The following is a 27,915-nucleotide window of genomic DNA, read 5'->3' as shown; positions in this document are numbered from 1 at the left end:
CAAGAGTCATTGGTACGCACGGCCTCTACATGTGAAAGTCCATTTGCTCTGCTGCTTATCCATGTGTGCTGTCTTTTCTTGATCTTTCCTCTGTCCTCACTCTGCTGTCAAAGATATAAAGGGTTTTGAGTTAATTAACTACTTTAAAGTCACTAATCAAAACTGTATGTGCTAATTTTAGTCCTTTACAATAAATCCCAAGTAGTCATTGGTGATGTTTTACCAGAAAATGAGTTAGAATTGCCTTATTTTTTGGGAACAGCTAAGGGAAAGAGAGATGACTTTTTTAAACAATTTTAATTTTATCTAAGCTGTTCTTCGAAAGGTATACAGTTTGTGCAAGGTTCTTATATAATATGAAAAGTTTCAGTTATGGAAGGTTACATATGGACATAACATACATGCAAGAAATTGAGTTAGTGCTGTGTCATTAGCTACGTCATGACAATACCTATTTCCCTGCAGGTTTAAGATGTGGTGGCTGCTGAGAACAATCTGCCTTATCCATGTTTTTGGAAAAATATTTTGTTTATTTATAAAAACCGACAATCCTGAAGCTCACATGAATGTTGTAAGCTATTCTTATGACTTATGAAAGTACATGCGTTTGCTTTACCTCCATTAGATTCTTTATCTTTTCTGAATTGTTGCATCTCTTACAATATGAACATGTACTATGAATGATGACTTCATTCCAAGAAGAAATTCTATTTAAAGAATCCTGAAAAATGACTGAGTATAAAGGAAGATTCATGAAACTCATGATTGCATGTCTTCTCTGCTAGAGTGAGATCATTACCTTCTGGAACTACCCAAGTGAAGAGTATAAGGTCAAGACCGATGATGGCTACATCCTTCCACTTAACCGAATTCCTCATGGGATAAACAACACTGATAGTTCAGGTAAGATTCGAGTGAGATGAATATTGAGGCCCTTAGCATTCAGAGGCAATGACAGTCTAAGCAATGAAGTACTAAACAGTTACCTTCAAATTGAATAATTTCAAGAGATCCATTGGTGGTCCCTGACTTCCATGGTTAAAGCTGGGGATTAATGGAACCTGCCTTTCATTGGTCACTATGAGCACAAGGGTGTCTATCTACCAGTGGCAGAACTTTCAGGAACAGAGCATCTGTGAGGTCTCTTAGTTTACTGTTGTGAATATTCATAGTTTATGCTCTGGAGGGTAACACGTGAGATCTGGTTCATGCCTCATATTCATCTAGCAGCCCGTGTTGTTCTTTGAGTCCAGTGAGTTTTAAAAGAAATTGCATATTAAACTTTGAGTATTTAATGATTAGTATTTCTGTATATTTTCTTTTTGGGTTTCATAAGGTGCAAACCATTCTTTTCAAGTAACTACAAATGATAAAATCTAAAATGTAATCAGATGTACTAAGGGAATTTATGTTTGAGGAGGGTGAGGCAGAAGGAAGACCACGACCCTGTAGCAATGACTCTTCTCTTGTCCAGTTGAATATCAACATAAGTGAAGTGAAGTGAAGTGATGCTTTAGCACATCCCTGTTTTCTAGATTCAAAATATTTTTGTTCCATTGTGATCATTTGAAACTGCTACTTCTATTTTCAGTAGATGCTGATGTTGTAAAGCTTTTTTTTTTTTTTTTTTTTTTGCATTGTTTTAGCAGCTCCAAAGACAGTGGTATATTTACAGCATGGCTTGTTTTCAACTGCTGGTGTGTGGGTTGCCAATCATCCCAACAACAGTCTGGCCTTCATTCTAGCCGACTCTGGATTGGATGTGTGGATGGGGAACAGCAGAGGAAGCACCTGGGCAAAGGAACATGTGAACCTAAGCACAGATTCTAAAGAATTCTGGGCTTTCAGGTAGGGAAAATCCCATGCCATTTGAGTTTTGCCTTAAGAGATGGTTAAATATATCTGTGGAGCTGGATTGAAAGTATTTCGCTTGGAGTGATATTTAAAATGATCGATTTCGGTGATATAGTTTAGGCCATTGTATTGAGGTTACTGTGCTTAATAATTACAATGAAATTCTCATAACTTAATTTTCTACTCTTAAAATACTAATTACTTTTCTAATCCACCCATTTATTTTTAAAATTATAGGTGTGTGTGTGTGCACGCGCGCACGTGCGCATGTGTGTGCACATGCTTCAGTGTATGTCTGGAGGCCAGGAAAAACCTTAAGGGAGTTGGCTGTCTCTTTTAACCATGTTGGTCCTAGGCATCAAACTCAGGTCATCTGGCTTGGTACCAAGCACCTGTGCTCACTGAGCCATTCACAGGCCTCATCCATGTCTGTATAAAATTGTTTTGTTGAAGTAAACTTGATATACTTAAAACAACAATTTGGTAAATGTAGAAATTTGCATACAGCCATTCTCCATTACTTTTTACTTTAGGTGTGTATCCTGACATATGTGTGTATAAATATGCTGGTGTGTATAAAATGTGTATATTCATGTACAAGTGTTTATGTGAGGATCAGAGCACATATTCAAGTGTCACTCCTTAGACACACTGTCCAGCTTGGAAATCTCTAAGTAGGATAGGCTGGCTGGTCAGCCAAACTTCTAGGACATGTTTATTTCTGCCTTGGAATTTGTGGGATTTCAGTCATGTACCAGCATACAAGGGTTTTTGTTTCTTTGGTTGGTTGGTTTGATTTGTTTTATTTTTAAGGTAGGTCTTGGGAATCACACTTATCAATTGCTTTCCAGTGAGGTACATCCTCAGCCTATCCTGTTGATATTCTGTGTCTAGAAGGACTACCAGCAAGGGAAAAAAGAGAAGGCTAAAAATTCATATGATTACTTGGCATCTCAGACTAGTAGAATATCATCTGGAGTTTATTCTCATCAATTTGTACCTCTAGCAATCTCTCTCTCTCTCTCTCTCTCTCTCTCTCTCTCTCTCTCTCTCTCTCTCTCTCTCTCTCTCTCTTTCTGTCTCTGGCCTTGGGGAAGGTTTTACAACCTACTTCCCAATCTTAAACCATATAATGATCATATGGAGAACTTTTAGAAATTTGGCTCTAGGGCAAAGGTGCTCCGAACTAAGTCTAACTGTTCGTTCACTATGGACATGGGCGATGCTAGCTTAATTCTGTGCAATGTGTATAATTGTTGATCTATATCATGGGAAAGTTGTGATCACACAGAAATGGTATTTATAAGATGGTAACATAGGAAACATGAGGGGAGTAAGTGATTATTGGTACTACTTTGCAAGCCATGTATCCCTTCATATAGACTATATAAAGACATCATTTAAAACGGAAATTACTATTTATTGGTTAATAAATAAATCACTCTTTGTCCATTTTGTTTTTTTACAGTTATGATGAGATGATAAAATATGACCTTCCAGCCACCATTAATTTCATTCTGAATAAAACAGGACAAAAGCAGATTTACTATGTTGGCCATTCTCAAGGCACTCTTATCGGTATGCTAAAAAAGGACAATTCTGAAATTTTATCCTGAAGAACCCAAGTGTGTGTCAGAGAGAGAGAGAGAGAGAGAGAGAGAGAGAGAGAGAGAGAGAGAGAGAGAGAGAGAGAGAGATTTCTCAGATGGCATCGTATGTGTGGAAGATTGGTGTGTCAATTCTGCTTAGGAAAAGTTTTATGAATCTGGCTCCACTGAGGTATTAACTTATTTTGTCTTGGTTAGTTTTCATACAGCGATGTTGTATGGGCTTGTACAAAGCATATATTTTCTCTTTTTTATAATTTTTTATTAATTTATTCTTGTTACATCTCAATGGTTATCCCATCCCTTGTATCCTCCCATTCTTTCCTCCCTCCCATTTTCCCTTTATTCCCCTCCCCTATGACTGTTCCTGAGGGGGATTACCTCCCCCTGTATATGCTCATAGGGTATCAAGTTTCTTCTTGGTAACCTGCTGTCCTTCCTCTGAGTGCCACCAGGTCTCCCCCTCCAGGGGACATGGTCAAATGTGAGGCACCAGAGTACGTGAGAAAGTCATATCCCACTCTCCACTCAACTGTGGAGAATGTTTTGTCCATTGGCTAGATCTGGGAAGGGGTTTAAAGTTTACCGCCTCTATTGTCCTTGGCTGGTGCCTTAGTTTGAGTGGGACCTCTGGGCCCAAATCTGCCTATCATAATGTTCTACTTGTAGGTTTCTAGGACCCTCTGGATCCTTCTACTTTGCTATTCTCCCATGCTTTGCTCAACCATGTTCATAGCAGCCTTATTCATAATAGCCAGAACATGGAAATAGCCTAAGTGTCCCTCAGTAGAAGAATGGATAAAGAAACTGTGGTACATATACCTATGGAATACTACTCAGCTATTAAAAACAAGGAATTCCCAAAATTTGTGGACAAATGGATTGAGCTAGAAATGATCATAATGAGTGAGTTAACCCAGAAGCAGAAAGACTCAAATGGTATATACTCACTTATATCTGCATACTAGCCCAAGGGGCAGGTCCCACGAAAGCCTTCACTTACCAGGAAACTGGGACAGAGGGGAGGACATCCTATTGGGACTCTAGATGAGAAAAGCATATATTTTCAAAGAAAAAACCATGATAAAGGACTGAGTTTTCCAACTGTCTGACTGTCAATGCACGCATTTGTCCAATTGTTATGTGATAGGTAGATGATTGATAGACATACAGATTGATTATAGTTAGATATAGGAATAGCTTTGTATATATGTGTGCACCTACATAAGTGCGTTGGAGATGGTCAGGAGACACTTGTGAAGGTAGAAATGACTAGAGATCATTCAAATCAATATGTGACCTTTTGTTTAGTGTCTTTTCCAAGACTCAGGGAAGATTTTAACTTTTAAAAGTGTGGAGTTTATATTTAAATATGATCAGTCTAGCTACTCAAATCTGTGAGCCAGCAGTCAAAGCATCAAAGGCTGTCTGCAAGTCATACTAAATGTTAAAGAAGCTTCACACTGGCCAGAAGAGAAATCAAAAAGAAACTAGTTGGAACAGTCCAGAGAAGAAAATGCCAAAGTAACAGAATTCCAACTGTATTAGAGAGAGAACTTAAAGGCAGAATATTTTCTCTCTCTTCCAGAATGTTTTTTTTTTTCTAGTGGAACATCATAAAAAGAGTCATTCACAGTAAGTGAGAGGAGGAGGAACAAATCGAATGGAGCTTAAAGAATTTAATGTCTTAGCACTCTAGTGAATAAACTAAGGGAAATCTCGACGGCCTATTTTAAATGTCTGGCAAAGAACAGACATAATCTCCTGCAACAGCCTAAACGCTCAGAAAATGTTAAGAAGAAGGAAACAGCAGCAAAACAGTTTTTTCTTATTTCTTTCAGCTATGGGGGCATTTTCAACAAATCAACAACTGGCTGAAAAGATTAAAATGTGTTTTCTACTGGGTCCAGTTGCTACTGTTAAATATGTCAAAGGCTCCGGGCGCAGTCTAGCTTACTTCACTCCAACGTCTTTCAAGGTTTGTGATGAACTCAAAGCAGTGGTATGCATACACTTTCTACATAAGATTGCTATAGAAGAGGTCTACCTGTACAACCTAATGCTCATTAACCTGCACAGCGCCCCCTGATGGCAACAGTGAGTCCCACTTCAGATCTGGGCAGCCTGAGTTTTGTCTTACGCACTTTTCTCAAACACGAATGCATTTTTCTTTTATCTATATCGGCTTCTTACTAATTTATTTTTTTATTTTTGAGACTCTTATACGTTAGGACTATGTCTATATCATTCCCGCCCCTCCCTCTGATCTTCCCCTCTTTCTGCGCCCCCCTCTCCTTCTTTCATGCTCACACAAGGCCTGATCACTTTGTATTGGATAATCTTTTGAAATGTTTCCTAATATAGTTAATTCACCTTCTGTTTCATTTCAAGTTTTCTATTACTGTCTTCTTCAATCTTATACACTAAGTTTCATTAGTTGTAAATTTTTCTTTATACTTGTCATCACCTTGAAAGTGTATACACTAGGTATTCGTCCTTGTTTTTGATATCATCATTTTTGTTATATAGCTACTGTGATAATACTGTAGAATCATTAGGATATGTGCTCATTCTGTCTCTGCCTTTTTTTTTTTTTTTTTTTTCATTTCGGAAGCTGCTAACCTGCACTTCCTGTTTACTTAGGTAATTAATTTTATTCCTTCTCAAGTCTCTAATGGGGTTGAAGACCAGATAGTTCAGTTTTTCATTAAGCTTAGTTGTTTAGGGGTAAGTTATGTTTAGGTCTAAATAAATGTTTTAAATTGATAGAGATGAGATATGATAGATACTGATTTACATTCAGACTTTTAGACTCACCAAGATAGGAAAGATATTTTCTTCAAAGTTGCCGAATACAAATAGCCAAAACACTATGGATGTAATATTTATATAATTCCTATTATTTCATGGTTCTTCTTGCTGTATGTAATTTATTATATTTATGTGTAATAATGTAAATATATATGTAAAAAAGAACATTTTTAAAAGATAAGTAAAAACATTGCAAGTATTACTCTTCAAGGTGATGGCAATTTTCACTTTCTCAGTATAGGCTTTATCTTTTTTAAAAAATTTATTTATTATTTACACGGAGCTCTGCCTACATGTACACCTGTGCACCAGAAGAGGGCACCAGTTCTCATTACAGATGGTTGTGAGCCACCATGTGGTTGCTGGGAATTGAATTCAGGACCTTTGGAAGAGCAGACAGTGGTCTTAACCTCTGAGCCATCTCTAGGCTTCACCTTAAGGCAGTATTAGGATCCCAAGACTCTCTAAGATATTTGCCACCACCAAAGTGTGATGGCAAAATCCCTGCATATCCTTGCCATCCCTTAAGGTTCTTAAATGCCTATGACTGTCTGCCAAAATGGTTTCATTTGCATTTACCATGTGACTGCATGTAGAGCATCTTTTCAATTGTATCCTTCCACTTATACAATCAATGTCTCCTTAAAATTAGGTACTTTACTCATGTCCTGTTTATATTTCCAACTATTTTTAAAGAATTGCATAGTATCTTGAAAATGTTCATTTTCTTTTAGGAAGGTTAATTCATACCTGTAGATTCAGAACAAGCAGAATAATTGTGAATTCGGGCCAGGCTGAGCTACATAGGCAGTACCAGGCAGACCTAGGATACACAGCAAAATATCTGGAATAAGCATCAAGCAAACAAGAAAACCATATAGAGGTTAAATTGCTGTGTGCTTGTCATATTCTCTTTTACATAATAAAATGTAAATCTGTGCTTGGTGATATTATTAACACTAGAAGCAGCTGCTTTCCTTTGTTAGGTATAACTCTCCTAGTCTTTTAGGGTTCTAAGAAGGCTAATAGGGCATTCTGTGCTTGTTCCTGGATGCCAGTTATTCTGAATCGCCTAGGTTTGTTTTATTTCTAAGCCTTACATCATACTTTAAATCAGCATCCTAATTTGCACCAAACACACACGGAAAACAAGTAGCTTGTTCATTTTCTGACATTTATCTCCCTAATCCAGAGTGTAACTCCATTTATGGTTTTGTTTAAAATGATTTCTGGTGTGTGTGTGTGTACATGTGTGTGCATGCATGCGTGTGCATGCATATGTGTGTGTGATCCTTTACCCAGTAACTTTGCTCTACACAATGACTAATTTGAGCCAGTTCTTTTTTGTCCTCTTGTAGATTCATTTAGTTTTGATATATAGGTTTATGTTTTATATACTACAGCTTTTTCTTTTCCTCTTTTCATTTTTACCACGTCATACATGTGTATAATGTATTAATTATATTTACCCTATTACCCTCTCTTACACATCCTCCTTCCTCGGAATGACACCTTCTTTCCATCTCACCTTCTACTTTCATAAGCTGTTATTATTATTATTAATTGCTGGGCCTACTTGGGTTTCTTGCATGAACATGAGAAGGGGCTGTGTGGATATGAACAGCTCACCAATGAGGAAAATATCAATCCCTCTGCTGGCCACAGAATATTTAGTTGTCTTTTTCTATTTAAATTTTGCCTGTGTTTTATTTCATTGGCAAGCTGCTGCAGAATAAATGTTCATTGATGTATCAAGATAAAATGTTCTATTATACATTTAGGTACAAAGTACTTATGGTTTCATAGCCTGGGGATGTTAACTTCTATTGCTAGTTGTCATAAGAAATGGCTGGCAGATGTACTATGCTTTCTCTATATCTACTGAGATTATGCATTATATCTTTCATAGTCTGTTAACATGGCTAATTAACAATTTTCTGGTAATTAAGGCAACTTTCATTCCGGAGACAAACCTCAGCTTTTCTGAATATATTATCTTTCTGTAAATATAATTTCCTAATTTTGCCAGAGCAGGAAGAACAATTGGCATTTACACTTTTTAAAATTATCATTTACATTTATTCTCTATTTTATTTTAGCCAGAATTTTATACATCCTAAGCTGGCTGTGAACCTGCTGTGTAGCTGAGGACAACTTTGAACTGTTCTTGATTTTCTTTCTTGGACTTTTTAAGCAGTGGTATTTTAGATGTTTATTACTATGTAGGTTTTAATGCAGTGCTGGGCAACACATCAGCTGAGCTACACACCCAGCTGCCATGTTCATTTCTGAGAAGTACTGGCTATGTTTTCTTTTTCTATAATCTCTTTCTGAGTTTAGTGTTAGAGTAATGCTAGCCTCATTAAAAAAAAAAGTAGTAAGTATTCCATTTCTTCCTTTTTTATAACATTAATGTTTGGACCAGTTCACATGTAAAATCATGTGGGTATGAAATTATTCCTACTTGGAAGCTTAACTATAATATGATTATAAAACAGGCACAGAACTACTTATATTTTTCATTTTAAAATTAATAAACAGATTATTTGTCCAAAATCCATGGCCCTATCTTATTTATGTCTCTGGATTTACTGCCACAATGCATCCCCGTTTTATTCTACTCCTAGATACAGAATGCCAGGATATAAGGTTTACAGAAGTGTAATTTTAACCTATGGGCTAGTCACAGTTTAATCACTACAAAAACATTTAATTATTGTGCTTACTGGGGAGAGGCTTATCTCAGACATTTCTTCTTTCCCGAGTCTTTCCAGTGGTTCATTCCCTGGCCTTGAGTTTATTTCCTCAAATAAATGAGTACTCCATACTAGGCAGAGAGGCTGAGTAGATCTCTATAGATCTTTGAATTTCCCCACCTTCTCCTATGATGGAAACCTTAGCTGCTTTGGTCTTCTGCAAATGTCATTTGTTTATAAAGATTACCAAGCTGGGAGCCTCTTTGGGCAACAGATGGCCAATGTAACAACAGTCAGTTAGATTTAATTTTTTGGTTGCTCCCAGGCTAATATCCAGTATCTGATAAATCTTGTAAGTGTTTGGTGTGTGTGTGTGTGTGTGTGTTTAATTAACACTACCTGATATCCTTTCAAAGTGAAGCTGCCACTGTCTCCTTCCTCCAGCATCTTCAATCACCTATATCTATTAAAGTTGCCGATCTTAGTCATTTCATCTAACTGGAATCAAGTGCTATGGTGTCCACCATGTTGGCTATCACAGTTAGAGTAAATATTGTTAGCTCGCCTGTGCTGTACAGGAACCTCTTTTGTGAAAGAATAATATTCTGTTGGGTAAATGTAACACATTCACTTAGTCTGTATAGGCACTACTGACAGAAGTTGCCAGTGTTTTTCTGGTTTTGTTCATTTACAAGTTTTGTGTGGTTGTGTTTTCATTTCATGGTAAACATACATCAAAATATAGCCATTTCTACATATTGTTTAGTTTAACAAGTCCACTAGGCATTAACCCTGAGTAACACCTTCACAATAAAGACACAGAAAGATTGCTGTCCTCCCAAAATGTTCATGGTTCTCATAAACTTTCATTCAATTTGAATTGATTAAAAGTAATTCCAGCACATTGGGGTGATTTTTTCTCAAATTGTGGACTAGATGTCATAACTGTGAACCAAACCAACCCACCCTTCAGTAACACATGATAGTTCTGTTTTATATCTTTTACTCCCTATAAACATTGTACTTTCATTCAGACAAAACACTTTCTCAGGCTAAGAGTTGCTCTTCAAATTTGTCAATTCCAGCTCCTATTTGGTGAAAAGGAATTTTTGCCTACTGCAGATTTCAGTAAGGTGTCTCCCTATATATGTGACATCAAGGAGGTCAATACTGGATGTGTTGCTCTCCTGACATCGCTGACTGGATATGCTCCAGAACACTTAAATACAGTATGTATCATTTTCTTTCAAATTCATTGCTTTCTCATGATGTTGAGATAACAAATCTACCCGGTAAATTACTTTTTAATTCATTTAGTATAATCTATATTAAAAATGAAGATGTGCTTTGCATACAATTCCCAAGTTATCAACATGACAACAAAAAAGATCTGATATACACCACATATGAATGACTATCTGAATATCAGGTATGGATGACTTTCATCTTTTTCTTCTACTCACTATAGTCTAATGCATCTTCTGCATTCATCTGGTAATTATCATCCAGTTCAGCACTTCTGCTCCAGAATTAATGATAGCTCCATATAGACTACCACATAAAACATGAATCATTAGCAAAAAGAAATACATTAAGTCATGAAAAATAAATAAACTGGGTCAATTTCGTTAATATCTAAAGTTTGCCTAATCTTTGACTCTCATAGAAAATCACGTTCTTAGGACAATTTAACATCAAAGCACACAAAAGATATGTATATAGTTATTGTTAAGAAAATTGGAGTCAACTGTCTTGAGAAGCTCACACAAAACCATTGATGTGTACAGTAATTCTACTTAATAAAATGCAGTGGTAAGCTGGGAAATCATAGTAACACACAAGTAATGTTATATGGCCTGAGAAGATTGTATTTATATATTTAGGAGTATGTAACAGCAATTAAAGAATAATAATCTATAATTCATGAATCTAAGAGAGAGAGAGAGAGAGAGAAGGAGTATGTATATATGGTAGTAGTTGGAGGATGGAGAATGAAAAATAGTGTATCTGAATTTTAAATTTCAAAAAGCTTAAACTTTCATATCGAAACAATATTTAGATTCTTTACTGTGATCAAAATCTAGCCTTTCCTTATAAAACTGATTGGACATGTGCTTCTTTTATCTTTGTTTTATTTTATATGGTTGGATGTTTTATTTACATCTATGCCTGTTCACCATCTGATGCACATATTGGTCACTGAATAAACAAGAACTGGAGCTCTGAGTGGATGTGAGCTACACATGTGGATGCTAGGGATTGAATCTGGGTTCTTTGCAAGAACAAGTGCTTAGCCCACTTAGCCCACCCTCCAGCTCTTGAAGGTGTATTTTCATAGAAGAGTAAGACAGCCTCACTGTTTTGGAAGATTTGTTTCTGTGGACAGAAACTAAATACTGACAAGTGTCTGTGGTGTCTGACTTTCTTCTAGAGCCGCGTTGATGTGTATATAAAGCACGGTCTAGCAGGAACATCAGTTCAAATTCTTGTACATTATTCTCAGGTACAATTTTTTAAATGTCTCTCTTTTGTTTTTTTCTTTTGCCTTTGAGATTCTCCCCTGGTCCTTTACAAGTTTCAGAAAATCTCTGCCCAGTTGGCTTTGTGGTCAGGGTACTGCACCCCATTTGATAGATTAAAGGGAACTTATGGATACATAGAACATTTGTAGAAAAGTGTGATAAAAAGCAGAGTGGTGACATTTTATCCTCAGAGAGAATGACTTTCTATTCCAATCAGCAAATCTATATACATAGGTTTATGTCCAATTACCACCAATTTTAATAATTCATTTCATAAAATGCAACATGAGAACTGTAGGTGCCCTTAAGGTCTATGAGTAAACTGTGATGGGTTTTATACCTGCTTATTTAGAAGAATCCCCTATGTGTCAGCCAAGACACTCTGGATAGAATGAGCTTATCCTACTGTCATTTGACAAGAGGTAAACTGGTACCTACACTTAGGGAGCAAATCCCTATGTGTCCCATAAAGGATTTTTAAAAATATGTTTTAACAGAAACTATTTAAATTCTATTCATGAGTATGATGTTTGTATATCATGTGTCTTTACTGGTATAAAACTTTTTATTCTCTTATCCCATGATCAACAAGCCAGTATATGTGATATCCTAAAGAGATGTCTCTTTATATTGTTTTGTTGACAACATTCTATTAAAAATTCTGAAACTCTCTTAACATTTCCATTTTGTTTCTGTTATTTATTTCTGATCAATATAATTTCTTAATTTTTTCTATTTTTAGATACAGAGAATATGCAACATAACTATCTTAATATTTCTGAAAATTCTTCTGTAATATTACAGAACAATTATGGAAATAAAATTATATATTAATGGTACACATATTATTATATATAAAATATTAATGTAACAGCAACCAACTTATTCTGAAATATGTTTTGAGTTCATTTGAATTATAGAGTAGAAAAGCAACTCTTATAAGTAATATGAGATTTTATATTTTATTCTTCTTATAAGCATTTAGATTCTTATAACTAAACACATTTGATAATTAAAATATTTATAAGCGAGGCTGGAGAGATGGCTCAGAGGTTAAGAGCACTGACTGTTCTGTTGTTCTTCCAAAGGTCCTGAGTTCAATTCCCAGCAACCACATGCCCTCTTCTGGCTTTTAAACACTGTATACATAATAAATAAAATCTTTATAAAAATATTTATAAGCTAAATATTTATGCTAAACTAAATATAGCATAAAATGATAAACTGATTTTGCATAATTAAATAACTAAGCTTTTACCTTTCATGAATTTTCTCAGCTTTTTATTGACTTCTCTTGCTATGGAGTACATATAAATTGATACATTTTAAATATTATTCAAATGTTTGTGAAGTTTTTTTGTTTGAGGTGTTACAATAGTAACTTTATATTTTGAGATTCTTTTAGATCTATTCATGCTATGTGTAATTTTGTAGGACTATAATTTGGTCATCACTAATCAAGCAGTGCATGTTATTAAGATAGAAAATACACTGGGTTTATCTTGGCCAATGTGATATTATTGTAAAAAGAGGCAATAAAATGCAACAACTTTTGTTTCTATTAATATAAGGCTTTGTAATTAATAGTGTATTTTGTTTTTATTTAAGGCAATTAAGAAAGGTGTATTTCAGGCTTATGATTGGGGAAGTCCATCTCTAAATATGCTACACCACAATCAGGTAAATCTGATCTGGCCCTTACAAAAGGATTCGGTCTTAGAAATCTAACCAAATCCCTCTTTGTTAGATAAGACTATGGAACATTTTATCTTTCTTAGGAAGAGGAACTGCACGGAACTTTGGGAGAACTCAGAACAAATAGCATCGTCTTTTGTATCATGATACTACGACAATATCCTATTTATCACATCATTTAAATATCACAAAATTATGTGGGATTTATCCAATTTTTATTGAGATAGTCATTTCACATGCAAATAGCCAAGGTTCAGAGAATTTGAGACTTGTATGAGTTCAAGCTTGGACGAGAGTCCACAACAATCTGGGCATGGTCACACATTCCAGTGACCTCGGGCTAAAGGATGCTCGGGGAGGGGAAGAAAGTGTAGGCTACATAGAAAGTAGCTGCAACACAAACTATAATAAATATATAAACAATTATCTTTTCCTGACAAAGGCTGAGATCGTCAATGATTTCTATGGACATATTAACCACATCATTACAAGTATCTTGTCACAGATGAGAATAAGCTATTAAGAGTTTGATATTTTTGTTAAATTTTCTTAATATTTTGTTAATGTATTGCTTTTTACCATTTTCCATTAGACTACTCCTCCATTATACATTGTGGAAAACATGAAGGTTCCAGTAGCCATGTGGAGTGGTGACAAAGATTTTTTGGCTAATCCAAAAGATGTTGCAAATTTGGTACCCAAAATCTCCAACCTCACGTTTCATATGAATATTCCTAGTTATAGCCATATTGATTTTGTGACGGGATTACATGCTAAGAGTTCAGTTTCTGATAAAATTGTAAACATTATTAAATCAGTATGAAATTTTGCTCTAGTTTTTTGCATGCTTTTTAAATCCTTCTGAAAGTCTCTTGTTTTATAAGTGCAAATATTTTCTTGCTTAGCATTTTTTCTTCTTCACTTTTCAGGTTATTTGCATTAGTTAAAATTATGGTAATTAAAAAATACTTCATCTTATGACTATTTCTTAATTATTAGATATATAATAGAGAGAGAGGTACGGGGTGGAGAGAGAGAATTGCTCCTGAAGAGAAGGCCTACTTTTAATTTGCAGTAATGAAATCCTAAAATACTGATAAAGGCATAGGCCATGCTCATAGTCTGGTATCATATATTATGCTGTCTGGAGAACAGACTGTAAAATGTTTCATACATTAGAACCTCGACTCCGTGGGGGCACTAGTCTGGTTGCATAGCTCCCACAAGTCTTATCCACCAGACTATGTGAAACTTTCCCCTGTCACACTACTTGTGTGGACCAGGAACTGTTTTTTAATAAGGCACTTATGTCAATATTCTCTAGTTTGAGAGGAAGAATAAACATTTAAAGTTATCTGAGTTATTAACAGAATATTCACAGGCTTGGTCTTTCATGGAAGCCCCTGAATAATGTGCTATTAATAAAATTAGGTAGATAGACAGATAGGTAAGATAGATAAGGTAGATAAAAATAGATAGAGATAGATAGATAGATAGATAGATAGATAGATAGATAGATAGATAGATGTCCTTGAACTCTCCATGCAACACAAGCGCGCGCGTGTGTGTGTGTGTGTGTGTGTGTGTGTGTGTGTGTGTGTGTGTCTGTGTCTGTGCTGAGATTATTTTCTTCTATTCCAAGTTTCTACAGGACTTTCACTTGATTAAACATTGGATTTTGTGAAAAGCTTTTTTTCCATCTATTGGTGATCATATGATTCCTGTCTCTCTGTCCATTTGTATAACCATGTATTATATTTATTGGCTTGGAATATGCCAAACCACCCCTGTATTATTTCTGGAATAAAACAGACCTATTGATGATAACTGATTTTTTGTTTCTTGGAAGTATTTTTTTTAATCTTCTTTCGTTTATTACATCCTGACTGCAGTTTCCACTCCCTCCACTCCTCCCAGTTCCCCACATCCACAGCCCTCCCCCCAGACCCACTCTTCTCCATTTCCCTTTAGAAAAGACCAGGCCTCCAATGGCATGACAAATTACAGTAAGACTAGTCACAAAAATTATCCTGAGGTAACCTAGAGCCAGAAAGACAAACATAGTATGCACTCACTTATAAGTGACATTAGCTGATAAGTAAAGGAAAATCATGTTATAATCCCCAGACCTAGAGAGGCTAAGTAACAAGGAGGGCTCAAGGGAGGGCACATGATCTTCTTGAGAAGGGGAAATAAAATAGATTTTTGTGGGTGGACTTGGAGGAGTTGGGAATGAGAAGAGGAAGGGTCAGGTGCAGGGAGGGTGGAGGGAGAGAGTAGTGGTAGACACAACTGGAATTGGGGGCATTTGAGAAAGTGAGGTAAAAACATAACATAGTGAAAAGTTACTGGAATCTACAAGGGTAACCTTAGTGAAGACCCTTAGGATTGAGGGATACTGAGCTAGAACCTTCCATCTTCTGTAACCAGTCAAGAGTTCCAATGGTGGGACTGGGACAGCAACACAACCACAAAACCATCAACCTATAATTTGTCCTGCCTGAAATTTGTGCCAGGACAATGGCAGTACAGAAGTTGTGGGAGTGGCCAACTGGTGACTGGTTCAACTTGAGGCCCATGCCATGAGAGGGAATCCATGCCTAACATTGCCTGGATGGCCACAACCCTGATGATGGACAGCCAAGAGACCTAAAATAAAATCAAACACATCTGGCAGTAAAAGGAGACAATGAAATGATTCCTAATGATATTCTGCTATACTCATTGATTGGTGCCTAGACCAATCATCATCAGAGACCCACAGCCAAACATTAGGCCGAGCTCAGGGACCCTCACAGGTGTGGGGAGAGGATGGTAGGAGTCAGAGGGGTAGAGGATAACCATGAGAACATGTCCCACAGAATCAACTGAACAGGGCTCGTAGGAATTCACATAGACTGATACATTGTCAACTATAAAATATAACAATGATGGACTAGGATATGGATTGGAGAAAGACAAGCAGAATTATCTTTTTGAAGTTGATAAATGCTAAACTGTCTCAAACATGTGACTAGAGAAATGCTATCAAGTGCCTTAGCCAGGGAAAAGAGACAGATGAAGCTAAAGGAAAAGGCCTTAGCCATCCACTTGAGAATTGTATAAAGCTGAAATGTCCTATTAACATCCAACAAAAATAATATTTATTTTAGAGTTTGGATACAGACTATGAAGAGATTAAACCTCCAATCTTTGCCTTGAAGTGAGCGGATGGCTGAACCTGTGGGTATACCACAGAATGTCATTTTCTAAACAGCTAGAGATTTTTCTCAGAGGTCACCAAAAGAGAATTTCAATATTCTTAAACTTCTCTTTGAAGTTTTAGAAACTGTCATCTTAGAAACTGAATCATTCAGCTAGTGGAACAAGAATGTAGCTGGAAGGGAAATGTTGGTGTTTATGCAATAGAAAGCCCTGTGGTGTGCAAACACGCAGGGAACCATGGAATTGGCTTAACTTAGCTGTCTCTTGAGGCATGCGTCATAGGTTTGGAGTCCATAGCTCCTGAGGCACCACATGCCTTCCAGTTCCTGAGAGAGCAATGTACTCACTCAGGCAGTGAAGCAGTCAGGCCACTCTGTGCTTCTCTGTATGTTCCCTAAGTAGTCAAGGAAGCATGGAAGCTTGATAGGACAATTGGTCTTAGATAGTAATCTGCTGTGCCCTGTATAGCTTGCAAGCATCATTGTGTCCTGGCAAGTACAAGTGTATTGATCCTGGAAATTGTCATAAAGGTATAAAAAGTCTGATTGCTCTCACTAAAACTATCACAATCTCAGTTGTGCTGTGGTCCCTCCAATCCTCCTGCTTTAATTCTTGTGGCCTGCTAAGTAAGTATGGGCACTTGTCTCTCTGTGACCAGGTTGAGGATTTTCCTCCTCCTAGTGTTGACTTTGCTCCCCCACCTCCAGCTCCAATTCCCTCCACTCCTAAAACCTCTCCAGCAAGTGCAGTTTCTGAAAGAATGGACATTTTTTTCACTGCTTCACTTCATTTCTTGCTGATGTTATTAACGAGGATTCTCATCCCTTAATAAAATAATTAATATCTAAGTCAGGTGCAGGTCTCTGACGCAAGAGGCTCTACATAGTGCCCGGGAGACAGGAGAAGACAGGAGAGGATTTTCTCTTTTTCTGGTGAGTGAACCACCCAATCCTAACAATCCGGGACAAAGAGTTAAAAACTATATAGTTTGAAGACATCCTCTACCACTGTTCTTGGTTTGTTTACAGAAAAAAAAAAAAAGAAAAAAAACTGGCTCTAAAACTTGACTTTTCACATTTGCAAGTCAAGGCTTCTTATTTTATCACTATTTACAACAAATGTCAAAAGCTTTCGATAAAATTGGTTACCACTAATGCTTCTAACCAAACCAGAAGGCCATATTTACATTGTTTTAAATAATGTACCTTAGAGTCATTAATCTGCTTTAAAGACTTTCATGGCACAATAAGGAGCATTCAGAGAAGTTCTAATTTTGCTACTGTTATGACTTGTAATGTAAATATCTGATATTCAAGATATCTGAGATACGACCACTGTGAAAGGGTCATCCGAATCCTAAAACAGTTGCGACCCACAGGGTGAGAACCACTGTTCTAAATGCTCAAGGCTCTTTACAGAATAGAAAAAATGGAAAGACTGTAAAAGCAAAAAAGAGTGGATGACCACAGCAAAATACTGTTTTCTGGACATGAGACAGCTGTTATACACATTAAACAAACTAGTTGTCACCGAATTTAAAAGAAAAACACAAGATCAAACCAGGCAAAATTTTTGCACAGTTGTGGGAGGAAGTGACAAAGTACCCTGTCTGCACTCCCACCAGCTATGGAGGAGTGTTCTTCTTTCTCCACATCCTCATCAGCATATGCTGTCACTTGAGTTTTTTATCTTAGCCATTCTGGTAGGTGTAAAATCCTTTTGATTTGCATTTCCCTGATAACTAAGGAAATTGACTATTTCTTTAGGTGTTTCTCCCCATTTGATGTTCTTCAGTTGAGAATTGTTTAACTCTGTTTCCCATTTTTTAAATTGGATTATTTTGTTTGGTGTTTAATTTACTGAGTTTTTTTTTTTTTTTTAATGTATTTTGGATATTAGCCCTTTGTTGGATGTGGGGTTGGTGAAGATCTTTCCCCAGTATGTAGGATATTGTTTTGTTCTGTTGACAGTCTTCTTTGCCTTACAGAAGGTTTTCAGTTTCATGAGGTCCCATTTATTAATTATTGATGTTAGAGCCTGACCTGTTGGTGTTCTGTTCAGAAAGATCTCTCCTGTGCCAATAAGTTCAAGGCTCATTATCACTTTTTCTTCTAACAGATTTAGTGTCTCTGGTTTTATGTTGAAGTCTTTAATCTACTTGGACTTTAGTTTTGTGCAGGGTGATAAATATGGATTTATTTGTATTTTTCTACATGTAGACATCCAGTTAAACCAACACCATTTGTTGAAGATGCTATCTTTTTTTCATTGTGTGGATTTGGCTTCTTTGTCAAAAATCAAGCATACATAGGTGTGTGGGTTTATTTTTAGGTTGTCTTTTGATTCCATTCATCAACCGGCCTATTTCTATGCCAGTACCATGCTGTTTTTATTACTGTTGCTCTATGTCACAGCTTGAGATCAGGGATGGAAATTTCTCTGGAAGATCTTTTATTGTATAGGATTGTTTTAGCTATTCTGATTTTGTTGTTGTTGTTGTTTTTGTTTTTCCATATGAAGTTGAGAATTGATCTTTTGAGGTCTCTAAAGAATTGTGTAGATATTTTGATAGGGATTGCATTAAATCTGTAGATTGCCTTTGGTAAGATGTCCATTTTTTACTATGTTGATCCTCCCCATCCATTAGCATAGGAGATCTTTCCATCTTCTGAATTTTCATCGATTTCTTTTTTTCAGAGACTTGAAGTTTTTTTTTTTTCCCAGACAAATCATTTGCTTGCTTAGTTAGAGATACACCAAGATACTTTATATTATTGTGGCTATTGTGAAGGGTGTTAGTCTAATTTATTTCTCAGCTATTTGTCATTTGTGGACAGGAGGGCTACTGATTTTTTAAAAAATTATTCTTGTACTGAGCCACTTTGCTGAAGGTGTTTATCAGCTGTAGGAGTTCTCTGGTAGAATTTTTGGGGTCATCTATGTGCACTCTCATATCATCTGCAAATAGTGATACTTTGACTTCCTCCTTTCCCAAGTGGATACCCTTGATCTCTTTTGTTGTCTTATTGCTCTAGCTAGACCTTCAAGTACTATATTGAAGAGATAGGGAGAGAGTGGGAAGCCTTTTCTAGTGCTTAATTTTAGTGGAATTTCTTTCCATTTAATTTGATGTTGGCTATTGGCTTGCTGTATATAGCCCTTATTATATTTAGGTATGTGCCTTGTATCCTGGCTCTTTCTAAGACTTTAAACATGAATGGGTGTTGGATTTTGTCAAATGCTTTTTTGGCATCTAAGGAGATGATTATATGGATATTTTTCTTTCAGCTTGTTTATAGGGTGGATTATATTAATGTATTTCCATATATTGAACCATCCCTGCATGTCTGGTATGAAGCCTACTTGGTCATGGTGAATGATATTTTTGATGTGTTCTTGGATTCAGTCACAAGCACTTTGGAAATCAATCTGGCGCTTTCTCAGAAAATTTGAAAGAGTGTTACCTCAAGACCTAGCTATACCACTCATGGGCATATACCTGAAATATGCTCCACCATACAATAAGAGCATTTGCTCAACTATGTTCATAGCCATTTTATTCATAATAGCCAGAATCTTTAAACAACCTAGATGTCCCTCAGTCAAAAAATGGATAAAGAAATTGTGGTACATTTGCATAATGAAATATTATTAAGTTATTAAAAACAAGGAAAGTTTGAAATTTGCAGGCAAATGGATGGAACTAGAAATGACCATGCTGAGTGGGGTAACCTCGACCCAGAAAGACACGCATGGTATACTGTCCAGATCTGCTGACTATCAGCTGGGACCCTCAGACTCCTGGGGAGAGAATGGGGGACAAGAGACATGAAGAACAGACAGCAAGTCAAGGAGTCTGATCAAGCTGACAAAATTTTATTTTCTCATAGGCTAATATGTACCATTGAAGCAGGAGGCTGAGTGCGGTGATTTGGGTGGGTGGGTTTTGCAAGATATCAGGAAGTCAGGAAGTTTGGCAGGGCGAGGGCCCCTGTGGTACTGGGGCTGGGTGGAATTGTTAGGCATCTGGAACCACAAGATGTTAGCTGTAGACTTTGTTTCACTCGTCCTCTGAAGGCCTCTGTAATTCCGGGAATACTGAGAACAGCTGGAGAGTACCTTGAAGGAGGGGAAGAGGTTACAAGGCAGCCTTCTGGAATGTACCATGAGGCAAGGAGGGAAAGAGGTCACAAGGCAGCCTGCCCCAGGTCCACTCGATGTATTATGCCAAGGTCCGAGATGCTTGCCGGCTATGGTCTTAGCTCCCCACAGTATACACTCACTTATAAGTGGATATTAGCTAAACATAGATGTCCTCTGAGAGCCTCCACCCAGCTGTAGATCCAAACAGATGATGGGTCTTGATGCTGGACTCTGGGTGGAGTGTGGAGAGTGGTATGGAAGAATTGGGGGATGGAAGGAGGCAGAGGGTTCAGAAGCCCTACTAGGAGACCTGTAAGGCTGGCAGAACTGGATCCGGTGAGGCGGGGGGAGGGCTGCACAAACTGTTGCTCCAACCAAGACAACGTATGCAGTAAACCTACACCCCCTGTTAAGATATAGCCAATGGACAGCTCACTCTCCACAGTTGTGGGGGGAGCAGGCATTGCCTCTGACATGAACTCTGGTGCCCCTATTTGATCACTCCATTGGTGAGGAGGCTTCCAGGGCACACAGAGGACAGGGAAGCATGTTATCTGGGCGAAACCTGATAGGCTGTTGTCATATGGTTGGGGAAGAGGTCCCCTTCTGTCAGAGGTCTATGGGAGGGGAATAAGGTGGAAGAGGGAGGGATGGTGAGAACAGGAAGATACAAGTGAGGGGTTAACAATCGGGATGTAATCTGAATCAATCATAATATGTTAATTTTTTAAAATCACCATGTCTAGTTGATGAGATATTAGAAACACATGGCTGCTGAGTAAAAGAAGGAGAGATATGTGGCTTCTGAGAGGCTATCCATGGTTTACTATAGCAGTTCTCAACCTGTGGGTCATGACCTCTTTAGGGGTTGGCTAAAACCATCAGAAAACACAGATATTTACATTATGATTCATAACAGTAGCAAAATTACAGTTATGAAGTAGCAATGACAATTCTTTTATGGTTGGGGGTCACCACATGAGGAACTGTATGTACCAGAGTGCGGCAGCATTAGGAAGGTTGGTAACCAGTGCTCTAGCAGATGCCTCTAAACCCATCCAAATATTGGCAAAACTAAGTGAGCACAGCATTTTCCAGCTTTTAGGGAAAAAAAAAGCGCATGAAGTAGAAAAGGGATAGTTATTATAAGAGAAAAATTGGGTTATGTTTTCTTACATTAAAATTAGAAAGAAAAAATTAAAAGTAAAGCATTACTTATCAGAGTTGAAAGTATTCCACAACACAAAGAGAAACAGAAAGAGACATATACCAGGGGGGGAAAAAGGTGTTTTGTGATATTAAACGTGAAAAACAAGAACTGCTCACAAAAACAAGCAGGAATTTAAGTGCTATGCAAGTTAGGAAGTGGGGTTTTCTACCACTATAGATTGTGGAAAATGTAGGGACGAGTGAAGGAAACAGAAATTCCCTTTAACTAAACCATGGGAATATGAAGACGCAAAGTGAGATGTAAAGTTATACTGTAGAAATACCATTGAGTCTTTTTTTACACTAAGGTAATTAGGGTAGAATTTAATTCTATCTGCCACCTGGAGCTGCGGAAGTTTATGGAATAATGCTTGCTCTACAAATTAGGTGCAGAACAGAAGCTGGGAGCAAGAAAACAGAGAGCTACTGTGCTAATTCGCATAAGAATTAATGATAGCTTGAGTTCAAGTAATTAAACGCTTTGAGGCACTTGCTTTTCAAAATTTGGAATGTCTAGTTTGTAAGACTAAGGTGAACCCCACCTTCAGGCACGTTAACACCTCCTTGATAGACATGTAACTCAGATACATTTTCTGTTCTACAGTTCTAGGACATCAAATACAAAAGACAATAAATTGTCAGAAAGGCTAATAGATACCTAGGAAAAAAACAGTAGTCCTGGAAGGTGACTGTGAAGTCTCAGGACTAATTGTCCAATGACTTGACTATTAACAGAAACTGAGCAACAAGAAAGAAGGTAAAGAGTAGAGAAGCAGGTTCCAAGGATGGATCATGAAGGCCATGTGCAGCTTACTATTGTCATGATTTATAAGCCTGGACCAACCTCCTTAAAGTGAAGTGTCTATATTTACCACACAGAGTCGTCTGTCTCCCAGACAGTAGTCAGAGTCAGCGGCCTCAAAAATAAAACAAACAAATAAACAAATGCACTTTACTACTAGACAAATTTAAGGCTAACATTCTAGGACTAAATATCACATTATTTATGTATTAAAAGAATTATCTCAGATGAAATTCAACCTGAACCCAGTGGCTTATTAGCTCATTCTTTCAAACCTGATAGCTTTACCTTATAGCTAAGGAATAAATGGCTACATATTGTTGCCATATTTGAAATTGTGCATGTCCCAGCAAAATGGGGTAGTGATATTAAGTTCTTCTCCTGACTCGTGGACATTTGCCCCCACATCTAAGTCTTTTTACAAACGTTTTATTTTTGAATGGAAAACAGTTAAAGATACCTATTGAATTTTGTAGTTTATTTTTTAGGTTTAGAATTCGATTCAATTTAAGTACTTTTTGGCTATGTCATTTGTGTCTTTTGCGATTTTATGTAGTAGAAATTCGTTTTTATACATTATAAAATCTATTATGTGTACTTTGTAAAACGCAGTTGCAAATCATGCATTCAATGCTTTTCCTGTTCTCCTACCGGCATGCTTACATGTCTTCTTAGGATACCTGTGTTCATCAACATTTTCTTCAAGTTCTTTTCTTAGGTGAACAAAACTGATCAAATAAAAAACTGAGGACGGGAATTTTTGTCATCATGAGGCATTAAGCAAAACTTGATTTCTGTTGTGTGTTGCTGTTGTTGGCTATTATTGCCAAGGTTGCACTACTTTTTTCAGGTGATTATTTTTATTTATTTATTTATTTTCAGGTGATTATTTTTAATGGTTCCTATTTTTCATAGCTTCTCGTTTCTTTGTGAGCCTCTAGGACAAAGCTGAAGGCAGAGCAATGGTAGCGACAGAATCCATTTCACATCACATCTCTTGATACATAATAAACCCATTTGGACACATAAGTTATCATTTGGGAATGTGGTAACTGCTGTCAATTTTTCTGTTGAGCCAAGTATCTGTACACTTCACAACATTGATAGGGATTTATTATTTTCCACATTTCATAGATGCCAAGGAGGTAATGTCAGGATTGGAAGCATACTTTGTAGTCTCTGAGATACTGTAAAAGCAAGACAAAACAAAAAACAAAAACCTGTCCCTGATTTCAAAACCTCTGTCACCAGAAAGAGCCTATGAAACCTCTGAAGAAATCCAGCTGTGGCACCGCTGCAGTCATCCTCCTGAGGCAGGCGGGTTGTACCTTCCAGATTTTTCTCCAGGGGCCGATGGGATTGGGGACTCACCCGGCCAAGCCAGCTCCTCTGTGAAGGCCGGAGGCAGGCGGCCTGGGCAGGCTGTCTGGGCCTCGGTCACGGCTGCTGGGTTCTCCGCCCTCTGGGGAGCAGGCGGCCCGCCCAGGGCACAGTCCTGACCCCCCCCCCCCGCGGGGACACTGTGGCAGCGTGTGGGCCGGCGCCGCTCTGAGCCTCCGCCGCCGGTCTAGCCGAGAGCCCGCCGCCATGACCCGGGCGCTGGTGGTGGGCGCGGGGCTGACCGGAAGCCTGTGCGCCGCGCTGCTGAGGAAGGAGATAGCTGGGCCCCTGTACCTCGCCCTGTGGGACAAGGCTGAGGACGCAGGTGAGTGTGAGGAGAGGCCTCCTCGGTGACGTAAGCCGGCCACCCTGTCGCTCGGAGGAGAAACAGCCAGCTGTGACTTCTCCTGGGCAACTCGCTTTCTAAGCGCGCGCGCGCGCGCGCGCGCGCTGTCACGTGACCCGAGGCGGCTGCAGCCGGAAGGCCCAGGGCACACCACAGCACAGGGCCTCGTGGTACAGGCACTGGCTGGACTGGGAGCATTGCCCAGGGAGGCTCGGGACTGGCAAGCATCGGCCAACTGGTCCCTGTGGGCTGCGTCGCTCTGTGCCATCGCAGCTTTCTCTGCAGAGCCCACCTTGACCAAGACTTTCCAGATGTCTCAACTGAAGAAGAAGCCTTCTTCTAACTACATCCTGACTGAACAGCCTTCCTTAGTCATTCTTGCGTTCCATCCATTTTGTTTTATTCACCCATTCCTTCATTTGTTCAGATTAACACATCATTTACCAATAGCACTGTAAAGCAGTGGTATATAATTCATGAGTATTTTATTTCTTTTTTTAATGACTCTGTCTTTTTTCTTCTTTTTTTAATTTAAATAATTTATTCAGGTTACATCCCGATTTTTATTCCCTCACTTGTATCTTCCTGTTTTCCCCTCCCTCCCTCTTTCACCCTATTTCCCTCCCCTAGGCCTGTGACAGAAGGGGACCTCCTCCCCCACCATATGATCACAGACTGTCAGGTCTTATCCAGATAGCCTACTTCCCCTTCCTCTGAGAGTCTTTTATTTCTTAAAAAAAAAAAAAAAAAAAAAAAAAAAAAATCAATGGCCAAATATACTTACCTTAATAATGTTTTCTAATGTATTTGGACAAAGACAATAAACCTATCAGGCTATCAAGGATGACTTGTATGATTTCAAAAGGTTCGTTGTATGCACTGACAATTGCTTATGAATTATTTTAAGGGGGAAGAATGACTACTGCCAAGTGTCCCCATAACCCCGGATGCACAGCCGACCTGGGAGCTCAGTACATCACCTGCACTCCTCATTATTCCCAAAAGCATCAAAAGTAAGTTAGTCATTGGTAGTCTTAGTAGACAGACACGCATGGTGTAAAATGATACAAATAACCCATTCCAACACATTTTAAACGTTGCCTCTTACAACAGGGAAGTGTTCCTATGATCCTTGTGAAGACTGGATAGGATTGTATGTGGAACAAAAATGGGGCTCAATAAATTGTAATAATTGTCAGTGCTGAAGGGAGAGGATAGCAATGAAAGTATTTCTAAGCACGTTTAAAGTAGGGCATGTAATATCTTCCCATGTACTTTTCTTGACTTCAGCTTTATGGAGAGAAATAGGACTTGGCTAATGTCAGCCAATTCTGGAAGCATTTCTGTTCATCAACTTTGTTTAACACGGTAGACCCTGAAGTGATCATATGAGGATTTATATATAGTGTGATTTGATTTTTTTAATCTCTAAGAGTTCTCAGAAGACAGTGTTGCAAAGCTAATCGTACTATTTGTTTACATGTAATGATTATTTCAGGTTTTACGAGGAGCTGTTAGCGTGTGGGATTTTGGAGCCTCTGACCTCTCCTATTGAAGGAATGGAAGTGAGAGAAGGGGATTGCAACTTTGTGGCACCTCAAGGAATGTCTTCAATTCTTAAGCACTACTTAAAAGAGTCAGGTGGGGATTGGATCTTCTTTACCCTTTAGGATAAAGGTGATGAATGAAATGTTAGCGTCCTATGGAAGATTATAAAATGGTTATATTCTTGTCTTTTCCTTAGTGTCAGTCAGCCTTTCCTTCCTCCAAAGAAAGACTTGTCTCAGTCTACAGTGTGTGCTTTTTTACAAACGTTTGCTTCCCTATTGAGCTGTATGGCGTCTCTATTTCCTATTAATACATTTGTATTCACTTCCTTAAAATATGAAGAGGGGAATTATTTTACATACACTATTTAGTACTTTTTTGTTTCATATCTTTGGCCTGTTTTTCATATCAAGAAATTTAATTTGCTCTGCCTTCCTTAAAGGATATACAAAACACTATAGTATGTGTGTGTTATCACTTATTCATTGATTTCTCTCTCTTGTGTAGTGTATATTTTTAGAATTGGACCTTGAATTTTTGGTATACAGAAACATTTTTCCATCTCTGCCCTTGACATGGCTGTTGGATTGAATCCTAACAGGTTGTGTTACTCTTAAGGACTGTCTCTTCAGTAGTGAATGAATATTTAGCAGTAACATGTTTAAAAGCATAATTTTTGTAGTTTTGTTTTCATTTCCAAAGGTATGAGTAAATTTAGACACCTTCTTGCTTTGTTAACTAACTCTTTTCATTTATCTATGAATATCTTAATCTATTAAGATTTTCATTTTGTATGCATTTTATGACTACTTTAGAATTTGGATATTTTGTTAAAAGAACAAATAGAGGGGTTTGGGGGGGTGATACATTATTTTTCTATTATAGAGCAAAATGTCTTAGAGAGTTGTAATTTGGCTAATTACTGTATTCAAGATTACTGTAGAAAGGTGTAAGGTGAAATTTTGTTTTGTTTCGCAAGCTGTTTATAGAAGTATTACTATTCTGGTCTTTCTTATCAAACATAACCTCTTGACCCACCTCAAGAATCTGAGCATGAGAAAGGTCAACAAGATGAAATCTATAACAGGACTCCTAACCAATCCAGTTCTGGGTTAGGCCATTTCTCCTTTTGAGATTAAACCATAAAAGTTTAATTGAGTTCTTCAGAGAAACAGAACAGGTGGAGTATACTTTATCCCCCTGCCTCATTCACAGATGTATCTACTTATATCCACTGAGATACTGAAAAGGGGCTAGGCAGGGTGGCATACACCTGTTCTCTTAGCACTTAGGAGGCAGATGCAAGAAAATCACCATAAGCTCAAGGACAACTTGGGCTATCTAGTAAGGTCCAGGCTTGAAAGGGCTGTACTGTGAGATCCTGTCTCAGAAAGCTGACAAAATAAGTGAATATCTGGAAAAATTGTCCAGAACCTTTTTTTAAATTTGGTGTTCTCTACTCTCTGTGTGTTTCTCTGTCTCTCTGTCTCTTTGTCTCTGTCTCTGTCTGTCTCTGTCTGTCTGTCTCTCTCTGTCTCTCTCTCTCTCATACATTATATCCTACCTTAGTTTCCTCTCTACTCCTCCCAGCCCTTCTCCCACCCCCATATCATTCGTCCTCTGTTTCTCTTTTAAAAAAAACCAAACAAACAAAAGACAAAAAACAAAAACAGGCCTCCCAGGGATACACATAGAACATGGCATAACAAGTTATAAGGCCCCAACCCAGTAGGAAGAAAGGGTACCAAGGGCAAACACAGGAGTCAGAGGCACCCCCACTCCCGCTGTTAGCAGTCCCAGGAGAATACCAAGCTACACAACCGTAAGATATAAGCAGAGGACCTAGCTCAGACCTATACAGGTTCTCTGTTTGTCGCTTCAGCCTCTGTGAGCCCCTCTGAGCCCTGATTAGCTAGTTGATGTGGTGGGCCATGTTCTTGTATCCTTGAGCCCTCTGCCTCCTACAGTCCTTCCTCCCCCTCTTGTGTGGGGTTCCCCTGGCTCTGCCTAATGTTGGCAGTGGGTCTGTGTACCTGCTCCCATCAGTTGCTGAATGACTACCCTCTGCTGACAGTTGGGCTAGGCACCGGTCTATGAG

General features: G+C 38.0%; 2 protein-coding genes across 2 annotated transcripts in view; both read left to right on the top strand.

Annotated features, from left to right (window-relative positions):
* Window positions 1-472: 472 nt before the first annotated feature.
* LOC127189492 (tear acid lipase-like protein) lies at window positions 473-14,084 on the top strand. Its single transcript, XM_051146347.1, has 9 exons — window positions 473-571; window positions 786-903; window positions 1,650-1,848; window positions 3,323-3,432; window positions 5,303-5,439; window positions 10,054-10,197; window positions 11,400-11,471; window positions 13,099-13,170; window positions 13,778-14,084. The coding sequence occupies exons 1-9, from the start codon at window positions 473-475 to the stop codon at window positions 14,006-14,008; spliced, it is 1,182 nt and encodes a 393-aa protein (XP_051002304.1). The 3' UTR covers window positions 14,009-14,084.
* A 9,979-nt stretch (window positions 14,085-24,063) lies between these two features.
* The window catches only part of Rnls (renalase, FAD dependent amine oxidase), a 264,474-nt gene continuing 260,622 nt past the window's right edge, over window positions 24,064-27,915 (top strand). Inside the window, exons 1-3 of the mRNA XM_051146346.1 lie at window positions 24,064-24,248; window positions 25,177-25,282; window positions 25,768-25,910. Coding sequence (XP_051002303.1) covers window positions 24,131-24,248; window positions 25,177-25,282; window positions 25,768-25,910 — 367 coding nt within the window. The 5' untranslated portion in view covers window positions 24,064-24,130. The remainder of the gene's footprint in view (window positions 24,249-25,176; window positions 25,283-25,767; window positions 25,911-27,915) is intronic.

This window comes from Acomys russatus, chromosome 5 (genome assembly GCF_903995435.1).
Source record: "Acomys russatus chromosome 5, mAcoRus1.1, whole genome shotgun sequence".
NCBI lineage: Eukaryota > Metazoa > Chordata > Mammalia > Rodentia > Muridae > Acomys > Acomys russatus.
This window is presented reverse-complemented; position numbering and strand designations above follow the sequence as displayed.